Source organism: Chamaea fasciata, unplaced genomic scaffold (genome assembly GCF_029207755.1).
Source record: "Chamaea fasciata isolate MVZ Bird 193981 ecotype frontalis unplaced genomic scaffold, bChaFas1.0.hap1 SCAF_11, whole genome shotgun sequence".
NCBI classification, from domain to species: Eukaryota; Metazoa; Chordata; class Aves; order Passeriformes; family Sylviidae; genus Chamaea; species Chamaea fasciata.
In genome coordinates this window covers 3,577,824-3,598,102 of record NW_027094096.1, presented here as the reverse complement: position 1 = coordinate 3,598,102, position 20,279 = coordinate 3,577,824, and the positions used below count along the sequence as shown (strand labels likewise).

The 20,279-nt window shown below is 46.9% G+C and overlaps 1 protein-coding gene across 4 annotated transcripts; it reads right to left on the bottom strand.

The window, feature by feature from the left end:
• Nucleotides 1-4,558: 4,558 nt before the first annotated feature.
• On the bottom strand, nt 4,559-18,869 carry PLEKHB2 (pleckstrin homology domain containing B2). Of its 4 annotated transcripts, none has more exons than XM_066193994.1 (8): nt 18,849-18,869; nt 15,117-15,164; nt 14,346-14,498; nt 13,515-13,617; nt 12,592-12,631; nt 10,318-10,407; nt 9,063-9,177; nt 4,559-7,042 (listed from the first exon to the last, which is right to left on the bottom strand). In XM_066193994.1, the coding sequence occupies exons 2-8, from the start codon at nt 15,151-15,153 to the stop codon at nt 6,906-6,908; spliced, it is 675 nt and encodes a 224-aa protein (XP_066050091.1). In that variant the 5' UTR covers nt 15,154-15,164; nt 18,849-18,869; the 3' UTR covers nt 4,559-6,905. The 4 variants fall into 4 exon arrangements, with proteins under 4 accessions (XP_066050091.1, XP_066050092.1, XP_066050089.1 ...); XM_066193995.1 differs by lacking the exon at nt 18,849-18,869 and adding an exon at nt 18,405-18,499 and having other exon boundaries at nt 9,063-9,153; XM_066193992.1 differs by lacking the exon at nt 18,849-18,869 and adding an exon at nt 18,405-18,495.
• Nucleotides 18,870-20,279: the final 1,410 nt, after the last annotated feature.

The following is a 20,279-nucleotide window of genomic DNA, read 5'->3' as shown; positions in this document are numbered from 1 at the left end:
CCCAGCCCATGTTACCGTGTTGATGTGCGAGCTGGGAAAAGGCAGATCCCCGATCATCGCCGGCTTTCCTTCACCCCCCGCACTCTCCCCAGCTGCACAAGGCCGGGAAAAGGCAGATCCCCGATCATCGCCGGCTTTCCTTCACCCCTGCGCTCTCCCCGGCTGCACAGGGCTGGGAAAAGGCAGATCCCCGATCATCGCCGGCTTTCCCTCACGCCCTGCCGGGCTGCACAAGGCCAGCCAGCATCTCCCCAGCGCCGCGGGGCTGCTGCTGTCTGGGGGCTGCTCCGGGGGGCTCCGAACGTCGGGGCTGCTCAAGGCTCGGCCCTGTCATCTGCTGGCTTGGCAGAACAGGCAGGACAGCCAGAATACCCCGTCACTTTATCACAAACAGCTCTCCAGCTGAGGCAGCTAGGGATTTGAGCTTGGCAATCTGGCATGGAAACGCCTTTCATTACACTCGCGTCCCTGAGCATTGCCATGAAGAACTGCTTTTGATCGGCAGGCGGCTCGGGAAGGCTACGGGCTGTGCCGCCCGTGCCCCGTGCGGAGCCTCGCCGGGCAGGGCCGGGCCCGGCGCCGCCATCGGCGGGCCCGCGGCGCCATCTGCGGGCGGCGGCGAGCGGAGCCGGGCCCGTCTGTGGGGCCGCCCCTGCGCCCCTGGGCCACGGCCACCCCGCCGCCTCCCCGGGAAACCCTTTCCAGTGTCTGTAATCACCCTTTCTGGAAAGAAATTCGTCCCAGTGTCAATCTGAACTTCCAGCACAGCTGAAGGCGATGTCCTCTCATCCTGCCCCTTGTTCGCTGAGAGAAGGGCCGGTCCCCACCTGGCACAACCTCCTGCCAGGGAGCTGTGCAGAGCCATAAGGTTCCCCCGAGCCTCCTTTTCTCCAGGCCAAATACCCCCAGATCCCTCAGCTGCTCCTCACAGGACTTGTGCTCCAGCCCCTTCCCCAGCTCCATTCCCCGCTCTGGACTGGTTCCAGCTCCTCAGTGTCCTTCCTGAATTGAGTGGCACAGAATGGGACACAGCACTCGAGGTGTGCCCTCACCACTGCTGAGCACAGGAGGACAATCGTGGTCCTCCTGGCCACACCATCGCTGGCACAGGTGAGGGGCCACTGGCCTTCCTGGCCACCTGGGCTCATGTTCAGCCATTGTCAAGCAGCACCCCCAGGGCCTTTTCCTCTGGGCCATTTTCCAGCACTCTGTCCCCCACCTGTAGTGCTGAGGGGTAAGTACAGAACTTGGCATTTCGCCTTGTTGAACCTCATACACTTGTCCTTGGTCCGTGGATCCAGCCTGTCCAGATCCCTCTGCAGAGCCTTCCTGCCCTCCAGCAGATCAACAGTCCTGATCAGCTTGGTGTCATCCATGAGCTCATGAAGGGCAGACTCAGTTAGCCACAGGACTTTCTGCTGCCCTCCAAACCTGGAGGCTGTAGCCTGCCTGGCCGGGAGCACCCCGGGGCACAGCTGATGGACGGCAGGAGATACAGCTGCAGCTTGGGGTAAGCTCACCTCAGCGCCCATGGCACCTGGCCCCAGAAAGCTCAGGGAACTTCTCAGGGGTTGCTCCTTTTGACCTTACCTGTCATCCTTTGCAAAATGCGTGGCTGGTTTTGGTACATAAAGTACATGGAGGATCGGGTAGAATCAGTATTGCATCCTCCATAGTCAGTCAGGTTAAGCTCAGCATTGTTGGTCTGAAACTTTCCCAACCTGCAACTTAAAAATCATACCTGGCTCTTAAACCTGAAATTATTAATGCAGATACACTGGAGTTTTTATGTGCCCTGTGAGTCCTGGAGCCTTTTGAGATGCTTCAAAAACTGTGAAACCCAGTGAGCTGCTCTGTGGCACCTGGGAGGCTCCAAACCAGCTGGGTGTGTGCCAGCCAGCTGGGACCAGCTGTGGTTTGTGCTTAGTGACTGCTCACAGCATATGGGGTGGGGGGACATTCTCAGCTCCACTAAAATTCAGGGAACACTGAGTTCACTGCAGTGCAGTGCAGTAGAACTGCAACGGAAGAGAGGAACAAATACAGGTACTTTTAGGAATACAACCCAAGTTAATTATGGCAGTTCCATTTTGCAACCACAAAGAGGAGAGGGAATGCAGGAGCAGAGGCAAAGCCCATTCTCTAAGCTGTTGGAAGCGCAGAAAGATGTGGAGCTGCTGAGCCTTGCACAGCAAATCTAGTTCCCTAACTTGTTCTGGTGCAGAGAATTTCAGTACAAGTGGGCTTGGGTGGATAGAGTTAAGTATACATGATGTGCTGCTTAGCCTAGTAAATCCATCATATGGAACTGCTGACTGACAAAACAGGCACAGTCAACATAGAGTGCCGTGGAGAAAAGCAGTGCAGCTCTGACATTAGCTGATGGGCTGAAATAGCAGTTTTGTTTTTATTCCTTCCCCAGTTTAGAGGCTAAAAGCCCACCACCCCTGAGCAGTAAAAACAAAATGTGCACAAAGCAGGGATACTGTTTTACAAAACATACTGTGGTCCTTCAGACTCAATTCCCTGCAAACATACAAGATTGTCTGCCTTTAGGAGGCAGAGCTAGCTGTGGTCATTTAGTGTCTTCATCAAAGCAAACTTATTGATTGTATCCAACTGCTCTGAAGCAATTCATAAACAGTAAATACCAATAGAGCAACCAGTAGCATTTTGCCCAGAGCAACATCTGTGCTCCAAGCAGCTTAGTCTAACACTAAACAGTAGAAATCTGTTGATAACACAATGTCAAATGGTAAATCTGGATCAGTGTTGCATATATCCAAGATTAAGCACTTCTGAATCAAAGCCTTCAACTCCATTAGAAAGAAATAGGTCTTAATTCTAATCTTGGTGTAGTGGTGTTAGTGTGGAGTAACTTTGCTGATTTCACAGACCTTACATCACGCTAATTAAATGGCAACTGAGACGCCCAAGGTATGGCAGCCTGAGCTGTCTACACTCCAGCTAAATCAGAAGTGTGGAATAAAGGCTAGTAAACATGTCAAGACAAAACAATTACACTAAATATGAATTTTATTGCTATGGTTATTTTGCTATAAATCAATAATGAGAATGAGGACACACAGTAAAAGCTGCAGTAAAGACAGGGAGTGCACAAGAACATAAAGGTTCTGGAGGGGAAACTTGTTGCATGCTACCCTCCATGACTTACAGAGCCTTATGCTGAGGAGGAAAAGCACAAACACATCTGAGGAACACGGGTGTGAATTTTCTCCTCTACTCCACCTGTGTAGCTGGTTCCATCACCTACTGAATCTTCACTGAAGAACAAACCAAAGTAAGCCAGTGCTGGATGACTGCAGGGTAGCTCCATCTAGACACTGCTCGGAATGTGCTTTGGCACTGGGGAAGATGTGTCTGCTGGAAGCCACTGCAGTTGTTCTGTACAGAAACACTGCCCACCCCCTCCTCCATAGTCCACTAACCTTTACCCACTCACTAGGAGAGACTGGCTCTCCCTCAAATCCATGTGAAGAAGCCAACAGCTGTTTTCACACGGAACTAAGAATATTGGAGGGAGCCCTGGTTGACCTCTTTAACATGGTCAGACTTACCAGGAGGCTGAGCATTCCCACCCCACTCTCAGGAACCCCGGCTCTGTCCCGCTGTCCGTAACTGAGGGCCCAAAAGTAACAGATGAACATGCAGACTCATGACCTCCATCAGCACTGACACTGAATTCTGAACTGCTGTACATTTATCCTGACCTGACAGTGTACACGGCACAAAAACAGTGGCACTGTGGTACCTGGGAAGCTCCCACAGCTTTAGGGGCTTAAGTATTGGGCCCAAAGCAGGAATGTGTGCTTGAGTACCATGCAAACATAACTGGAATTATAATAACGAATGAGCATTCTGAAACAAGCTATCATTTCAATCTGCTTTGAAAATTATTTTGCCACACCTGTTGCCTCTTCCCATCACTGTGGTATCACTGGCCTCCAGAACCTGGCATGGCAGTCCCTCCAGGCGCCAAATCCCATCTCCTTCAGCCCACAGCAGCATCCCCACCAACTGCAGATACATGAAGTGCAGAGCTGGGCAGAGAAAGGCTGTTGATTCACTGTGTATCCAGCCAGATATTACTGTGGATCTGACCAAAGCTCTGCTCTGTTCCTGAGCAACAGGAGACACAGGCAGGTCTTCAGGAAGCAAGTCTGAGCTTCAACAACCAGGGACTTTAGGTGGCAATCCCCATGCTGCTGCTTTGTGCACCAGGATGTAGCCACTTGTGTCTCGGCAGTGAGGCCAGAAAGGTTACGAGCACCTGCAGGGAGAGAACTGTGCTCTTGATTTCCTGCTCTAGCAGAGTTTTGTAAACTTGCCTTCTGGCTTCTAAATGCCTGTGCTTCTGAAATAGAAAATAGTTCATGGTTTTTGTATAAAAGCAGCCTATTGTTTGCAAGCCGAAACTAGAATCTTTGGCTTCAATTTGTGGTTTCCATTGAGAAGTGTAAGGTTATCTTCCTAATGGAGAATTACTTCAATTTCAACTTTTAAAAATGTAATTTCTTTTGAATTTCAACCCAGGAAATTGTTTTGCAATCAACAATCTTTATTTCATATACTTGAAGAAACCAGAGACCTAGACAGAGTTATCTCCTGAAAACACAAAAGACATGTTCCCTGCTGTGACTAACAGTTCTTCTGAAAGAAAAGCCCAAACCAACACAAAAAACCCAGCTGATTTCACTTTCCCAATCATTATGAAATTCAAAAAAATCATATGATGCCCAATTGTTTTATACTCCCCTACTCCTTACAAGTTAAGAATCACAGAGGAAGAAGAGGAGATGGAGGCATTCTGCAGAACTCGCTATTGCAAAACACAAACCAAACACCTGCAATCAAATTCCCCTCCTAAAGGGTTTTTTAAAAGGGTAGACATGTTTGTTCAGTTACATTCCATTCCCTTCTGACCTCAAGGCTACCAGGTCTCTAAGAGAGCTTCAGTGGTGTACTGCAATTTCTTTTGGTTTGGACTAGCAATTGGAAACTTTCACTTTAGTCCTCTTTTGCACTTCCAGAATGTCCTTTCAGTACATCTGACTGGCAGAACACGTGCAGCTTGTGGTAAGCTGGGAAAGGACAGGTTTGCACATTGGTGTACAGCTCGGAGCCAGCCTCCTGAAAGCAGTTTACCTTCCCTGGATTAGGCCACTCTCAGTAAAGCAGCCACAATGACATCTGTCTGTTTACTTCCAGTGATTCCACTTGGTTGAATTAGTCATGAAACCCTAGTGCTTCCCCTGGCTGCTACCCAAACTCTTGTCCAGGACCTCTATTGCTTAAATAAGTAGGATAGAGCCAAGAGAGTTTTAGGATTAAATGGAGAAGATTGGGACTTCAGCTAAATTTATATGGGTGCAAGTTCTCATCTATTTTCATCTTTCCTGACACGAGACCCTGTGAACCATAAGGAAATTAACCTTCTTCTAAATGGAAGCATAAGTAAGACTTAACATTAAAACAGTATGCGAATACAGGAAGCTAAAAGTGGAAGTATAAAAATAAGTCCTCTTACTACAAGAACTGAACTTAGGCACCCTGCCTCATTTACCTGAACAAGAAAGCCCATGCATTTCTTCAGAGCGTTCTCTCCCTGCCAAGCACAGCTCAGCATGGATTAGAACAGGCCATGTAACACACAAAACAGCCACGCTCCAGGGGACAGTCCACAGCTCACTGTGTAGAGAAACCACGCATCCGAGCAAAGCCAGACAGGTTCCTTGGAGTGTTTTTCTCAACAAGTCACGGAGGGAAGAGGAGACCTGCTGAATGTGAGGGGGAAATGTGCATACAACAAACCCAGGCTCAGCTGTGCTCAGAATTAGTTGCAAATAAGGAACCTGGTTCAGGAGACCTTGGTGGTTAAGAGGCAGGTGTCCTATCCTAGCCCTGGCAAGGCAGCTGACACCAAAGTGCCTGCGTGCAAGGTGTACTTGTGCTGCTTGTCTCTCCCCTCCTGACTGTTCCTGCCTGCAGAGGGGCTGGCAGGCCCAACACAGCAAGTGCTGTTCAAGTTCCTTCTCCTCCTGCAGCCTCTGCAGAGCCATGGCAGTAGTGAGCAGAGACACTGGACAATGGCTGGCTCCTAACAATGCAGCTGGGGCAGTGTCTGAGCTGCTGTTCTGCAGACACCTGCAAAGCTAAAGATCTCGTTTTTCCATCTGACCAGAGAACAGTCATCTGGGATAAAGAGGGAGCTGGAACAACAAACACTGCTCTTCCTTGCCAAGGGTCATTCACATTTCTGGGAGAATAAAACAATTGAGGAGTGCTGCCACTTCTTAGTGGTTTGCTCATACAGTCTCAGAGACAACTTCACCTGGATGGTGTGAGAAGGCAGGTAGAGGGCTCCACCCAAGAAAACACACTACCATCTGCAGTCAAGTCTGAAAACAAAAAAACCCTCGAGCATGGCAGACTGTCTAATGCCAAGGAATCTCTCTGAGCTCTGTTTTTCCAGGGAATGTTTAAAAGCCAGTAGTATGTGTATAGTAATGCAGAACTCTTGTTAACCTCTTATTTGAACTAGATCTTAGACTGCTCCCCACAAAAAAAATCATTTTTCCTGTGGTGTGTCCAGTAACAGTCTGTTCATAAAGCAGGTGACTGCTACCACATGACACTGGTGCTCATATTGATCCTTGTAATTCTGAACATCAGACCACAGTTCAAGAGCAGCACATGCCATCTCCAACCACTTAACTAAATGGTGCCTTTAAACTCTCATTAAGACAGTTAAGAATCAGTTATTAAGATGTCACTACTGAAAAATAACTATTGCATTTTTCAAAGTTTACCAGTAAACAACATTGCCAATATATTATTGCACACAATAAAGGGGTTTGGAACTACAGAGATAAGGACAGGGTAATCTAGAAGACCCAAAATAATGATCCCAGAGCCATTCCAGTTGCTGCTCCAGCCAGCATGCCCAGTGCAAGATCTCCATCGCTGTCACGGTAACGCTCTCGGATGATGACGTGGTTTGCAGGGGGCTGGCCATAAGGTCCTAGGAGAGAAGAGGTGGTGGGGAGGAGGGCAAAAGAAATGTGTATCTTAATACCATGCACTGCAATCTCAAAACAGGCCATTCTTTCATGTTCTTCCTTCAAATGAATACTAATATTTTGTCAGCTGCACAGGTAGAATACATTTCTGCTTTGGATTCACCCTCCATATTAATTAAACCCAAGGGCAAAGCAACACTTCTAGCCTTGTAACAGCTTAATATCTGTGAGGAAAACTCATCACAAATGTAAAAATGAGCATTGTTCTGCAAAGAACCTATGAATTACTTGTACAGACTTTGTGAATTTAATGTAAGAAATGGGTCTAAAAATTGATTCAGCCTTGAAGTTAAGGCAAATAGTTTAGTTCTTCCCCCTTACCCCCTCCTCCTGAAAAATCTTTGGCAGGCCTCAAGCCACTAATTTGTCTGAAACTGTGCATCAGTTATTTACATTTCCTGCTTACTGCAATTCAGCATTTACATGCTGGACTGATCTGTGGGGTGGTGACAGCTGCTACATTTCTGTTCAGATGAAAATTGGCCAATAGTAAGAAATCAACTTTAGACTCAAGAAGCCATTGATTGACCCTTGCTCTGTAACAGACTTGTACAAGCTTCACCTGTCATGTTTTCTGATTTAGCTCCTAGCTGCAAAGCAAACATAACAGTACTGGTTTCCCTTCCACACATTTCAGGGAGATTTCATATTCTTGAAAATCCCACAATGGTGTTTTGTAACAGATTCTTAAGTAATCCAACTAAATCCAACTACAAAAGGCTTTCACTGACTCTCAACAATGCATGACTCTCCGCCCTGAGAAGCATTATGTCACTGCAGAGGAGGAGCCATGGAGCTGGAAGTACAGGGGTTATGTGAGATGCCGTGGTGAATCTGAACCCTCAGGTTAGTTGCAGTGACCCTGGTGAAGGAAAACATTGAGCCTTGGTTACTATGCCCAACCAGTGACCAGTATCTTAACACTGGACTTGAAAACTGGCCAGGGGAGTCACTGCTGCATTGTTATCATATGGGTTTGCCTTGATTTCCAAGGCCTGCTGGCAGTTTTTAAGAACAGTTCTTGTTTTTAAAAAGCTACTGCTTTTCAGGACCAACAGAACACATGTTCCTCTGTGTTTGAATATATATCATCTCTATCTTAGGACTTCAGTAACTTAGATGAAGAAAACTTTAAAAGCTTTTAAGGCTGATACACCTCCCTTATAACAAAAAATGGAAAAGGCAAGTGAAATAACCTGAAAAATGTCAATTGGAAAAGAAAATCTCCCTCAAAACTGAAATAAAAAAATCTCAGTAGACATTCTTGTTTGTAGAGTCAGATCATAAACAATTAGTTTTCTCATTTTTATTACCAGAACAACTCTAAAGCCCCAGTTCTGTAGGACTGGGGCTCTATGCAAAACTAACCCTAAATTAAGGTGACTATGATTAAAAGCACAGCCCACAATTTCACTCTTTGCTTCCAGTTTTTGAGATTGAAAGCTATACAAACCTGAACAGAGCAACAGAAGATTTCATGTGGCTGAAATCCTGCCTTAGAGCAATTCCAACACATGGGGAAGGGACCAGCTACAACCTTGTTGTGGGAGTGCATTTACCTTTGAAACTTGCATTTAAATAATTAAACTAGGTATAAGAGCAGCAGATGTATGAAAAGCTCCATCAATGCCCAATATGGAATACTGAATCACAAAATCACATCTTCTGGCTCTTGTACCTTTCCTTCAAAAACATGCTGTAGATAAGAGTTGTGTATGCTTCAAAAGGAGTGTATAAAGCAACGTAATAATGCTGAGATCACATTGGGAAGGTTAAATCCCTTAATACCAATTTCACTGCACTCCCTTTGTTGTGAAAGGGTGCGTGGACTTGGTTCCAGTCACAGGTCAGGATTCTTTCTTTGTGTGCAGGAGTGGTGGCTAGTAAAGGACGGTGATTAATAGAGCTAAAACCAGAAAGATTGACTCAAACAGCTTCTGTGGGAAGGTGGAGGCTGATTACCTTGGTATGGATACTGATAGGGAACAGCATAAGCTTGCCCGTTGGAGGCATAGAAGATCTGAGGGCCCGCCGGGGGATACGCGCCATTGTACTGATCGTAGCCGTAGCCATAAACCTGGGGACATTAAATACCTGTTACACGGGTACGCTTTGCTAGGGATCCAATTAACCACACTGCTCAATTTGATTTCGTTTCTAATGTAGTTAAAGTTTCACTAAAATATCCAGGCTGTCCTGCTGTAGCCAATCTACTCTCTGGAATGGATTCAGAACAGCTGCTTGGAAAAATAAGCACTCCTAAGGAGCATTTGCCCTCTGCATTTCCCGGATAGGCAAGAGCAGAGGCAGGGCCTGGATCACCAGGCAGGGGCACAGCAGCCCTGCCAGCTTCTCCTCTCTGCCCTCATGCCAACAACAGCTCTGTGGGGAGCTCAGAAGTGCCAGGAAGGCAGCAGCCAATGCCAAAAAACTCCAACCCACCCTCCAAGAGGGTATGCTGCAAGCAAATGTCAGATTAAAGACAAATGCTCTAGAGCTGTATGTTTTAGAAGTAATTTCTTTCTCCAAAATAGGAGGTTGCACAGAGGAAGCTTCCAGCACAACTCATTCTTAAGAAGAGGGAGAGGCTGGAGCAGATAGTGCAACAACCAATAGTCCTCCGAACTATCCCCTCACATATTACTGCATATCACTAAGAACATCCAGAAACCCCCAACATATCCTGGTTTGGTCCCAAAGCTGTTCCTTCACTGCAGAACTGTGTGTCCAGAACTAGAGTTACTGTGTTGCTGGGACAACGAAATCCTTATGTGGAAGTTTTTAAATACAGTTCTTGGGTGGAAGTGGCAGCTCCAGTCATTACACCTATTTCTAAAACTCCTGATCCTACACCTTTCCAGTGCTTGCACAACATGAAAGTGTAGCTACACCTCCTTATGTTAGAAGCTGCACAACGAATATATTTGAAGATCAGTCAAATAAATTCTGCCCTGTCTCTCAGAAGCTTTATTTTCCAAGTTTTATTTTCCAAGGAGCAGCCACACCTTTATACACCTCCGAACAAAATGTGCCTCATCCTTTTCAAAGGAAATCCATCTCAAATAAGAGTAGCAATAGATTGATAGTGCCTCACTCTCTGCCTTTGTAAAAGCTTGAAAGCTGGGTATGCGAGTACAATGCAGCATTTTGTGAGTGCTTGAAGGAGGCTGCTCCTGCTGCCTCTTTCACCTTAATGCTTCCTGACTGCAACTCTTACCTCAGGGGATGGTGTGGCATAAGCCGTGTAGGGAGGAGGGGCTGAGGAAATGGCTGTCTCATCATACATCACATCAGATCCCACGTAGCCCTAAACACCATGGAGAGAGAGCAGTTATCACCTGTTCCCACAGACAGACAGTTAGAGCAGTCTAAGGATTAGAACTCAATGACCCCAAAGAAAAAGTAACCTTTAGCCACACTGCATGTTAAGAAAGCAATGAGTACCTTGTAAAGGCTGCAAAAACAAAGTGCCCAGAGAGTCGACCTGGAGGCATGTAAATTCCTGATCAAACACAGAAAGGAGCCAGCCATACGTGTGGGTGCCACAGACATGCATATGTGTAAATGCAAGCACACTGGCTCCTTCCACCATTGCAGAACCTCAGATTTAGAAATTACCCTCCAGTTCATTTTCTGTCTTCAGATGAAGAAACTGTCACAACTAAGCTGGCTGCTTCCTGGCACCCTAGAGTGCTATCACAAAGTTCTGCAGAAGCAGGCAAACAAATGCAGTAGCCAAAAGTGGAACCTGAGGCAAAGGCGGTAATACTTGAGTCCATTTAGAATAAGTTCTCAAAGACAATTAAGATTTCTTACACTACCCTTGTATTCTTGCCCCTAATATCCAAAATCTACAGTGATGCTCTTATTCCCTTTTCCAAGGCAAAAGCCAGCTCCCATTCTTTAATTCAACATTTAAATAAATCAACAGCAAATGTTGTATTATCTCTTGAAATCATGGCATTTGAGGACATAATATGGTTATAACCCAAGTCAAACTCATGGTGGAGATTCTAAGGATTGCTTGAAACACTGTTAAAATACCATATGAAGTGGTATTTCCATCACATGAGAAATCTGCTCACACCTAAGCAGTGAATGTGTTCTGCCCTGCCACGGGGATCTCTGTACAAGTGATGCACAAGACTGCAAACACCTGTAAATGATACAGTTCTCAAAGCTAAGGTGATCACCCTGCTATTTCAGTCAAGTTAGGAGGCATTGCTGGACGCTTGGAATTTTTGAAAAGCGTGTCACACACCTACAGACTCAAACCAACTTACCCAGTTAGTCCAAGTCCATGTTGGACACCTTTAATAGCTTTGGACAATGTTAATTTATGTATCTACTTGTGTAGAGGGCTACCCGCTCTACTTTTGAGTAGCAGGGGCCTGCCTTGGCTGACCAAGGTCAGCACTGCCGCCTTCTGAGCCATCTATCGAGGCTGGCAGCAGTGCCAGAGGCATGACAACAGCACTTCCCATCTCCTGAAACTGGAGTCACCATCTCACACACAGGTGAGACAAAGCCCCTAAAACTAGAGCAGACAGACCATGAATGTTGTGTCCTCTGCATGAGGACAAATCCTTCACTTCTCATTTAAGGCCACAGGCAGCGTAGCATGGCTGCAGTCAGAGGCAATCGTGTCTGGAGTAGTTTTGCCATGACAAGTGTTTGCTTTGGGTATCTACAAATCTGAGTTATATCATCTGACAGATGTACAGTGGCAATGCTAATGTGACCCATCAGAAACTGAGATAAGCTTCTACAAAACACAGCATTTCCCCTGAAACAGAAACACCTCAGCTTGGTTCAGCCTGGTTATCCAAGGAAAGCTAGTGCTGCAGAGTACTCTGGAAGGCAGTCTGAAGGAAAAACAAATTAGCAATACCCACAAGTGGACTGATGTGGCTGCCCAAAGATACAGTTCTCCAGAAGACTCACAAGGAGGTTTCTATGAGTCCTGATTCTCTCCACAGCTAGCAGAGGTAATACACTCCTCCTCAGCATGCCTGCACTCCCCTCCAAGCATCTCACTCTTCCCCATGTCTCTGCCAAGAAGCATCCCACAGTGGGATGGATCTACATTAACAAACAGCTGCTGTGTAGTAAGCTTCCTTTAGCACTGCACCCACCTGGAAGGCAACAAACACTGGGAGTGAAAAGTTCAGTTTTGCTGGTTGCAGAAGATTTGCTTGCTGCCCACAGCCTCAGTGCCCACAGACCAGCTTTCCAAATATTCACTTCCACCCAGAGAGATCATTCCTTAAAATCAGTATTTTCCACACAGTATGTATTTGCCTGGATTTGGCAGCAAGGGATCCAGAGAATCATTCTTCTCCCCACCCACAAGCTTTCCTATCATGCTCATGACCCTGTTTTTCTCTAACAGAGAAGGATGGAACATGATTTCAGAACTAAACTGCTGGACCACACATAACACTGATGGTGCTGCTTCTCTATCAGGATAAACTCTAAGTAGGACACTCACTGTGTTTGTTCTGGCGTCCTGGAGAGCAATTTTCCATGCCCTGCAAAAAAACCCCATTGGTTAGTGGAACACTGATAGAAATTAATGCCATTTTTTTCTTTCAGATCAATGAAACAAACAAGGTTAGCAACTAGAGGTACTGCAGGAGCAGAGTTGAAGATACTGCATGTGTCAAAGCCTAATGTAACATTCAAATGCACAAAAGTGTTACACCAAGACTGAGAAATTATTTCTTTCTTCGCAGAGCTGAGAAAGAACAAGGAGGAACAAGAGGAGGAATGGATGCAGTTTTGGAGGTCCTTGCTGCAAGCACAACAGGTAAGAAATACGCAGTCATGCTCAGGATGAGGAAGAAGGAAGAGCTGCACCCCAGCAGAACAGTACATCTGTGCTGATTAGAGCAGGGGCCTTGCTGCTATTGCAGGAACATCTCACCCAGCTCCTCCCCTGCCACGGGGCTGGGAGAATGCTCCACGGACCACACCTCTTGGCAAACTGTGATCACAGAAGTTATCTAACTCTACACAGCCCAGCTCAGCTGAGAGCTCACAATAATGGAATAATCCTCCTATTGCTACTGGGATGTCCTTGGGCTAATGCCACATCATGTGCTCTTAAAGAATGGCAAAAGTTTTAAAAAAATCTGTTTAGCAAGCCTTGCATTAATCATATTAATCACATTCTTCTACTCCTCCTCACTCTTCAGTGTTTTCAGTGACTTAACTTGCAGTTAGTTTGCATGAGATAGACAACTTCTAGGAGAGCTACTGGGTTTTTTGTCACTGAAACCTCCTTTTATTTGCTTGAAAACTTTCCTAAAACATATGTCTGAAAGTTAGAAGGGAGGAAAATAACTAGGGAGAGAGATAAAGAGGGATAAAAGAGGGAGAAGCAGCAAAACCATTATTCTCTGACTGTCTTACAGGCAGTCATCTGCACTCTCTGCACAGAGGTTGACTGTCTTCCCATCACGGCAAACAATCTGCAGTAAACAGTCTCTCTTCTTCCCCTCTGGAGGCTGGAAATCTGAGTGAGAAAAACAGAGATGAGTTATGAAGTATAAACAGCTTTACATGATCACATGTACAAGAGGGAAGTTGATGCAAGTCTGGACAAAATAACCTAGGGCCAGTTGTAGCTGCCTTCCATGGCATCAGAACAAGTCCCAGAAGGAAATAACCTGTTGTTACTCTTCAGAGTGTCCTCAAAATCTGCAGCTGCGAACACCTTTCCTACAAAATGCAAGTGTCTCACAGCAGAACCAATCCATACTTAGCAATAGTACTCTCCAGCACTTGTGTCCTTCCCTTGTGTCAGCACCAAGCAGAGCACTAACAAATGCCAGAAGTGAACTTAGGAAAAACATCTGCTGAGGTTTCCCTTTTCCAGCCCTGCCTCTCCATCCAGCCGGCACTGTGGTTACACCAGGAATGCTCTGTATCAGGCACACAGTCCTGCTGGGAACATCCCATCCTCCTGCATGAGTGGTAAACGGTCTTCACTGAGTTTTAACAGAAGTATCAAACCCTAACCTCATCTATCACACGGTGACACCACACCCTGGGTATCTCCAAAGCAATTTAGGAGTTGGTGGTGTTGAGATTTTTTGGAAGGTGGGGAGATTCAGGAACAGTGAAGCTGCACACGTTTTGGACACATTTACATCTGCAGTAGTGCTGTATGTGGCATGCTGGGCAGGCACTGAAGGTGTAAAGAATCTCTGGATACACAAATCCTGCAGATTTCATTATTACCTCGACATTCATTCCCCACTCTGAGGTTGATGCAGTGGATTCGCATGTGGATTTTATCTTCTAGATCGTGGCGATTTTGATCATCATAGAATATTAAGCGGCCATCAGACCACAGATCAAACCAGTTCTTCTTCCAACGCCGTAAAATCGTACCTTAAAAATCAGACACTCATTTTGGAGGGCACATACTGGGAAATATTTCTGTCCTAAAGTTAATAAAAAGCAAACCAAGAAATCCTTCACCGTTGCCCCACACAACATTCCAAAGTGCCGAGCAAAATCCTGTATTACAACATCCCCACTTGGGAACATCAGAGAATTAGAGGGTGCCATATTTTATCTAAAATTCAAAGCAAAACTGGTTTTATTTCAAGTGCATGACCTGATGCTTGAGTTCTAACTTGCTGCAGCAACAAGCAGAGGGCATGATTAATTGAAAGACACTAAGTGGAGGTGTCAGGTAAAGTTTCCAAGTCCCCATTACACAGCACTAATTACAGAGCAGCATCTGAAGCTGAATGCCAGTCAGACATCTCAGATATGTTTATATCCTGTTTCCCACTGGAGTACCCAAAGGTCACATGGGAATGCCGTCATGACACGTCATTATGTGATGTGTCCTAAAAGTAAAAAGACAAAAAGACAACAAAAACAACCCACAGAACTAGAGGCTTGTTTTAAGAAAACCTGGGAATTGCTAAGCTGCTCTGATGTTTTCTGAAGAAATCCCAGTGAAGAGGGAGAGGAGGAGGAGAAAGACCCATGACTTACTTTGCCGGAGCAGCCATCCGCTCTTCACAAATGCCATCGTTGCTTAATCTAGTGGGAAGAAGAGGAACAGGGAAGGGGGAGAAAAGCAGTTTTCAGTATTTCAGAATAATATATTTAGAAAGGGGCATCTCAGCACCATCTATTAGAGCTGCATGTACCCAGCTGACGTTGCAGAGACGCAGCAGATCTCAGCTGAAGATACTCAGTAAGCACAACTGGTGGTGTAGGACGGAACAAATGTGCAAGTGCTGCAACCCAGCCTGACTGTCAGAGACCACCCTGATGTTTAACTGGCAAACAAAAGCTTACAGCTACTGCTCTTAGAAAATGGGGAAGAGATAGACTGGAATGACTGTTTCCTGACTCACCACCAGTTCCCTTCAAAGTTGTTCTCTGTGCTTACGTGTACTTCCTGTATTCTGCAGTCTCAAGTTACCAAGCACCCTCGTTTCTACCTGCCTCTCCTTTTTTTGTTTTGTACTTCCTTTTCTGTGTTTTTCATTCACTGGCTCAAAGTCCAATCAAAACAGAAGCTGAAACAGTTTAATCTTATACAGGAAGGAGAAAGCTGTTTTTATGACTTGTATTTCTTTCAAATCATCACTAGCTCACTCCAAGAAGAATTAAAGCAAGTAAAAGATAAGCCCATAAAGTCAGATTCTCAGTTCTCCTCAGCTTTTAAATGAAGCCTGAAATAGCACAGCAAGCACTCTTTGTTAAATTCAAGTTATCAAACATGACATTAAGTACTCGGCCACTGCATTCCGGTTTATGAGCATGCTGAAAAAAGAGATCAAGCATGGGATATACTGGAAAATGAGGTTTTATTTTATAGCCTAATGGTGTTCTGATTATTGTTTCGAAAGAGATTATAAAAACTCAACTATCTGGGTGCAACTGAACTAGAAAAGCAAGAACAGAAGCATTTTAAGCCTCCCCTGAGAGGGTTGCCTTTTAGAAATTATTTGTGGGGCCTGTAAGCCAATATGAGGGACAGATTCTGAAACCTAACAAATAACATTCTACCGGTGGCAGCATAAAGGGGGGCCATGAGGGGGTGAAAGGTGGCAGAGTAGATTTGATAGACAGAGGAACTCCTCCCAGAAAAACCTCAGCAGAATGTGTTTAAAGCTGAGGAAAAGGGAGAAAAAGAAGAGTTCTGTAATCTTCTAGTAAAATATAAAGCTATTAAGCATCCATCTGTTTCCTGATCTAATGGATATTACTTGTAGCTGTATCCTCTTCAGAGTACTGGGCAAATACTGCAGCACACAAGATTATAACCATCAGGATTTCATATTTAAGGAATGCCACATCCTGCACAGTCTTGGATATGATGGTGAAAACCACCTGCAGGTAAGGTTTGAACTCCGGGATAAACCTCTTATTCTTGACTTTTGTACCAGCCTGCTGGGAAAAGAAAGATTCTGCTGAGAGCCCACCGAAAGCGAGTGTCAGAATCCTGTCCTGCTTTAATCATGGTCACCAGGTCCTGCTCTGGGCTCTGAGCATACTCTTGTCACCCACCCACAGAGAGAGAGCTCCAGAAACAGAGGCAAATTAATTCTTCCAAAGTAACAAAGCAGTACAAAGGACCTGAGCCTCATACTGCCACCGCCCCAGCACAGGCTTCTGTCCCCTCGATTCCCATTCACAAGGAAACAGGCTACTTGCTCTTCATTTTCACAGGAATGGGTGTCTCTAATGGTGTTTCTATGTCTTCCAGTTTGCCCAATAAACTGCAATCACTATTTCTGGAAGTCGTTTCACAGTCTATAAGCCAAAAAAAGAATTTGCATGAACTTCAGTTCTGCTGCAAGTAGACTAGGCCATTGAATGTTGTTGCTGCCTTTTAACCTACTGTTACACAATTGCATAATTAGATTTAACTCAGACACAAAAAGGAGAACGACCAAAGAAGAAAACCTCTCTCTTGGCAAATTGAGTTCTGCCCGTGATTACAGAACAACTCACAAAGTCTCACATTCAGAATGTCTCAGAGCTGTTTAAAGCTACAAGAGCAAACAGGGCTTCAGCAGCTGTACAGCACCTTGCATGCAACCTCAGAGGCAACAGCTACCCTAACCCAATTCAGAGTTTAAGTGCCCAAAACTTCACCTCTGGAGAGAGAGCAAGGAATCACACAGAACAATCTGTCAGCACTTAGAGTAGGAGGTGCAAAAACAATTAGATATTCTTCCCTGTCCTTTTTAAGCACAAGGGCTCATTTGAAGTCCTTCAGTATTCGCAGTCCACCCACATGATGTTTAAAAGCGTTTTTGCAGAGCTAGAAGGTAGCCTAGCAAGATCAGCTGCATCTGAATAGTATTTGCTTGTTAAACTAGCCCAGTGCCACTAACATGAAAAAGGGGACTTTACCAAAGATAAATTAATTTATAACGAATATGAATAAAAGTGTTTTGGTGACTGAAATTTAAAAGTAGCAGCACTCTAAACTGAACTCGAGTTTCCAGTAGATCCAGCAAAGGGGTGGGACTATTCCTTTCTGCTCTCTGGAACAGCATGCAATGTGGAATATCCAACAGCCTCTTCCAGTCCCTTTCTTGGAAAAACACACTTTAAAACCAATCAAGTGTTTCTCCCTGCAGCTTGTAATCACTAGCGCAATTTTGATTACTGCCGCTGAGCTAACAGTGGACCCGATCCTGCGATCCGTGTAGATGGGGAGGGCTGGGACACCAGACCCAGCTAGGGAGCTGAGCCCGCGGCGAGCAGCAGTGCCCACAGACACCCCACGGTTACTGCACTCTCAGTACTTCGGGGAGAGTTCAGGAAGCTCAGCGTTCAAACGTAACCCTGCCCGCCCCCTCCCGCTTCGAACAGCGCAAGTTTTCTATTTCTGGAGCTCCCTGGCTCCGGCCCAGCCGCGCAGGCCCTTCCCCGTGAGCCGTCCGTGCTCCCCGAGCCAGCGCCCGGCGCTAGCGGGGCTGCGGCTCCGTCCCAGCGCTGCTGGCTGGTGCCGGCGGGGCGGTGCTCGCTCCCACCGGGACAGCCCCGCGCCCGCCGCGGCTCTGCCCGCCCCGGCTCCGCTCCGTCCCCGCCAGCTGCGGCCGAGCAGCGGCCTGGCCTGGCCTGGGCTGCCCCCAGAGCCGCGTCTCGCCCTCCCCGCCGCCGACAGCCGGGCCCCGGCACCGCCCCCGGCCCGGCCGGCTCTGCGCCCCGCTGACCTTGCCGGCCGGCCGCCCACCCCCGGAGCCGGGCCCCCTTCGCCCCCTTCCCCACCGGCCCTAGCCCCGGCCCCAGCCCCAGCCCCAGCCCCGGCCGTACCTGCCTCTCCCCGCGGCCGCCGCCGGCCCCGCTCCGCCCGCGGGCAGCGCCAGCCCCGTCCTGACGTCACCCGCCCGCCCGGCCCGGAGCCGCCGCCGAGAGCCCGCGGGGGGAACGCGTCGGCCCGGCAAGGGCTCCGCCGGGCACGGCGGGCGGGGAACGCGTCGGCCCGGCAAGGGCTCCGCCGGGCACGGCGGGCGGGGAACGCGTCGGCCCGGCAAGGGCTCCGCCGGGCACGGCGGGCAGCGGGCCGGTGACCCCGTTCCCGTTAATGCCTGTTCCCGTTAATGCCTATACCCGCCGCGACACGCGCTTTCCCGGCACTCTAAATCTATCGCCTCCTGCCCGGGCCAGCGTCCGGCACAGTGTCGGCCTCACGGCACTAAGGCGATCAGACTTTTTCTTTTCTTCGACAGTTTCTGATCTCACGCCATGGATCCGCACCAGAGAGGAGCAGGCGCTTTGTTCAGGCGGTCACGCAAGTGTTGGAGGCCAGGAAGGCCGGCTGCTCTGTGACCTCTTACATAAGGCAGGCAGGAGCCGCGCGGGGCCGTGCTTGCATGGAGCTCTGCGCTCTCTTGGGGTCAGTGCTGCCCGCACGCCGCTCCGCCCGCACTCACGGGCACAGCGCTGTGTCACCAGTTCATTATTAGCTCCAGCATTCCAGTTGTGTTTCCATTTCTAACGCAAAATGTATGAGATAGTTACCGTTGCAAATGAGAACAACCTCTTATGGAAATGTAATATTTCCCTTGATGGATGGATTTTCCTGTTAGAACTTTTACCAGGCTCATTCTGGCAGCCTAGGAGGGAATACCACTATTGTAACAACTGTAAGTAAAAAGAAAAAAACCCACAAACGTTAATTTGCTTCAATCAATCTCTTTAAGACTAGATAATGCAGGAATAATAGTCATCATAGTTACAATTTGACTTAATCTGTCAACAAGCTCCTCAACTTCCTCTTACCATCTATTATCTGTTCTTAAGCACAACAGCAGTTCTAACTAGAAATTACATAGCCTATGACCATGTACTTCAAGGCTGTAGTGTAGCCTTTACTTTCGTGGATCTGTGAAGGACCAGAAAAGTGGTGTAGGCAGAACAGGAGGGTTAAAAAGAGATCATCTATCTGTGAACAGAACAGGTTTCAGAAACCACCAGTAAATGAGATTTGTGTAGGTAAAATTCTATTTACATAGGAGTCCTTTCTGTGAGGCTAAAACTGTCACCTTTCATTGCTGAAAAGGTATTTTCAGAAATGGAGGTATTATGTTGGTGGTGGAAGGCAAGACAACCTTTACACCGGGGGAGGGAGCAGTTTTCTTCTGGAATGAAAAATACTCCTCGTGAGCATTTGGGAGTGCAGCAGATCCTACCCTGGGTGAACAGTCACTAGGGGACAGCTGCCTTTTTGGCACATGTTCAAAGCATTGGCTCTCTGGGTTCATATAAAACTCCAGTTTTCATATTAGGTTTAAAATCATTTTAAACTTCATCAGACAACTGTCAGGTGTTTCCTGAATGAATTATCTCCATAGGCACAGAGCATCAGGACTGTTTTGCAGCTGTCTGGGACCATGTCCTGTACTGTACCCACCCTGGAAAGTCAGCCAGGACTGTGAACCCAGCCACAGGCAGAGCCACACAAATCCCACCTGAGGGTGCAGGAAAGATCAGATCTTCAGGCTGCCAGAAAGTGAAACATATGCTGCAAACACATGCAAGCATCTCTTAGGCTTATCATTCTGAGATCTTCTGAATTAAACATGTTGGGCTCCTCGTTTGCTGAGGAAACTTTGATCAGCGAGTTTCTAATTAGCTGTGCTGCAGAGCTGAAGGCCTGAGTATTAATACCCTCAGCAAAAGAACTAG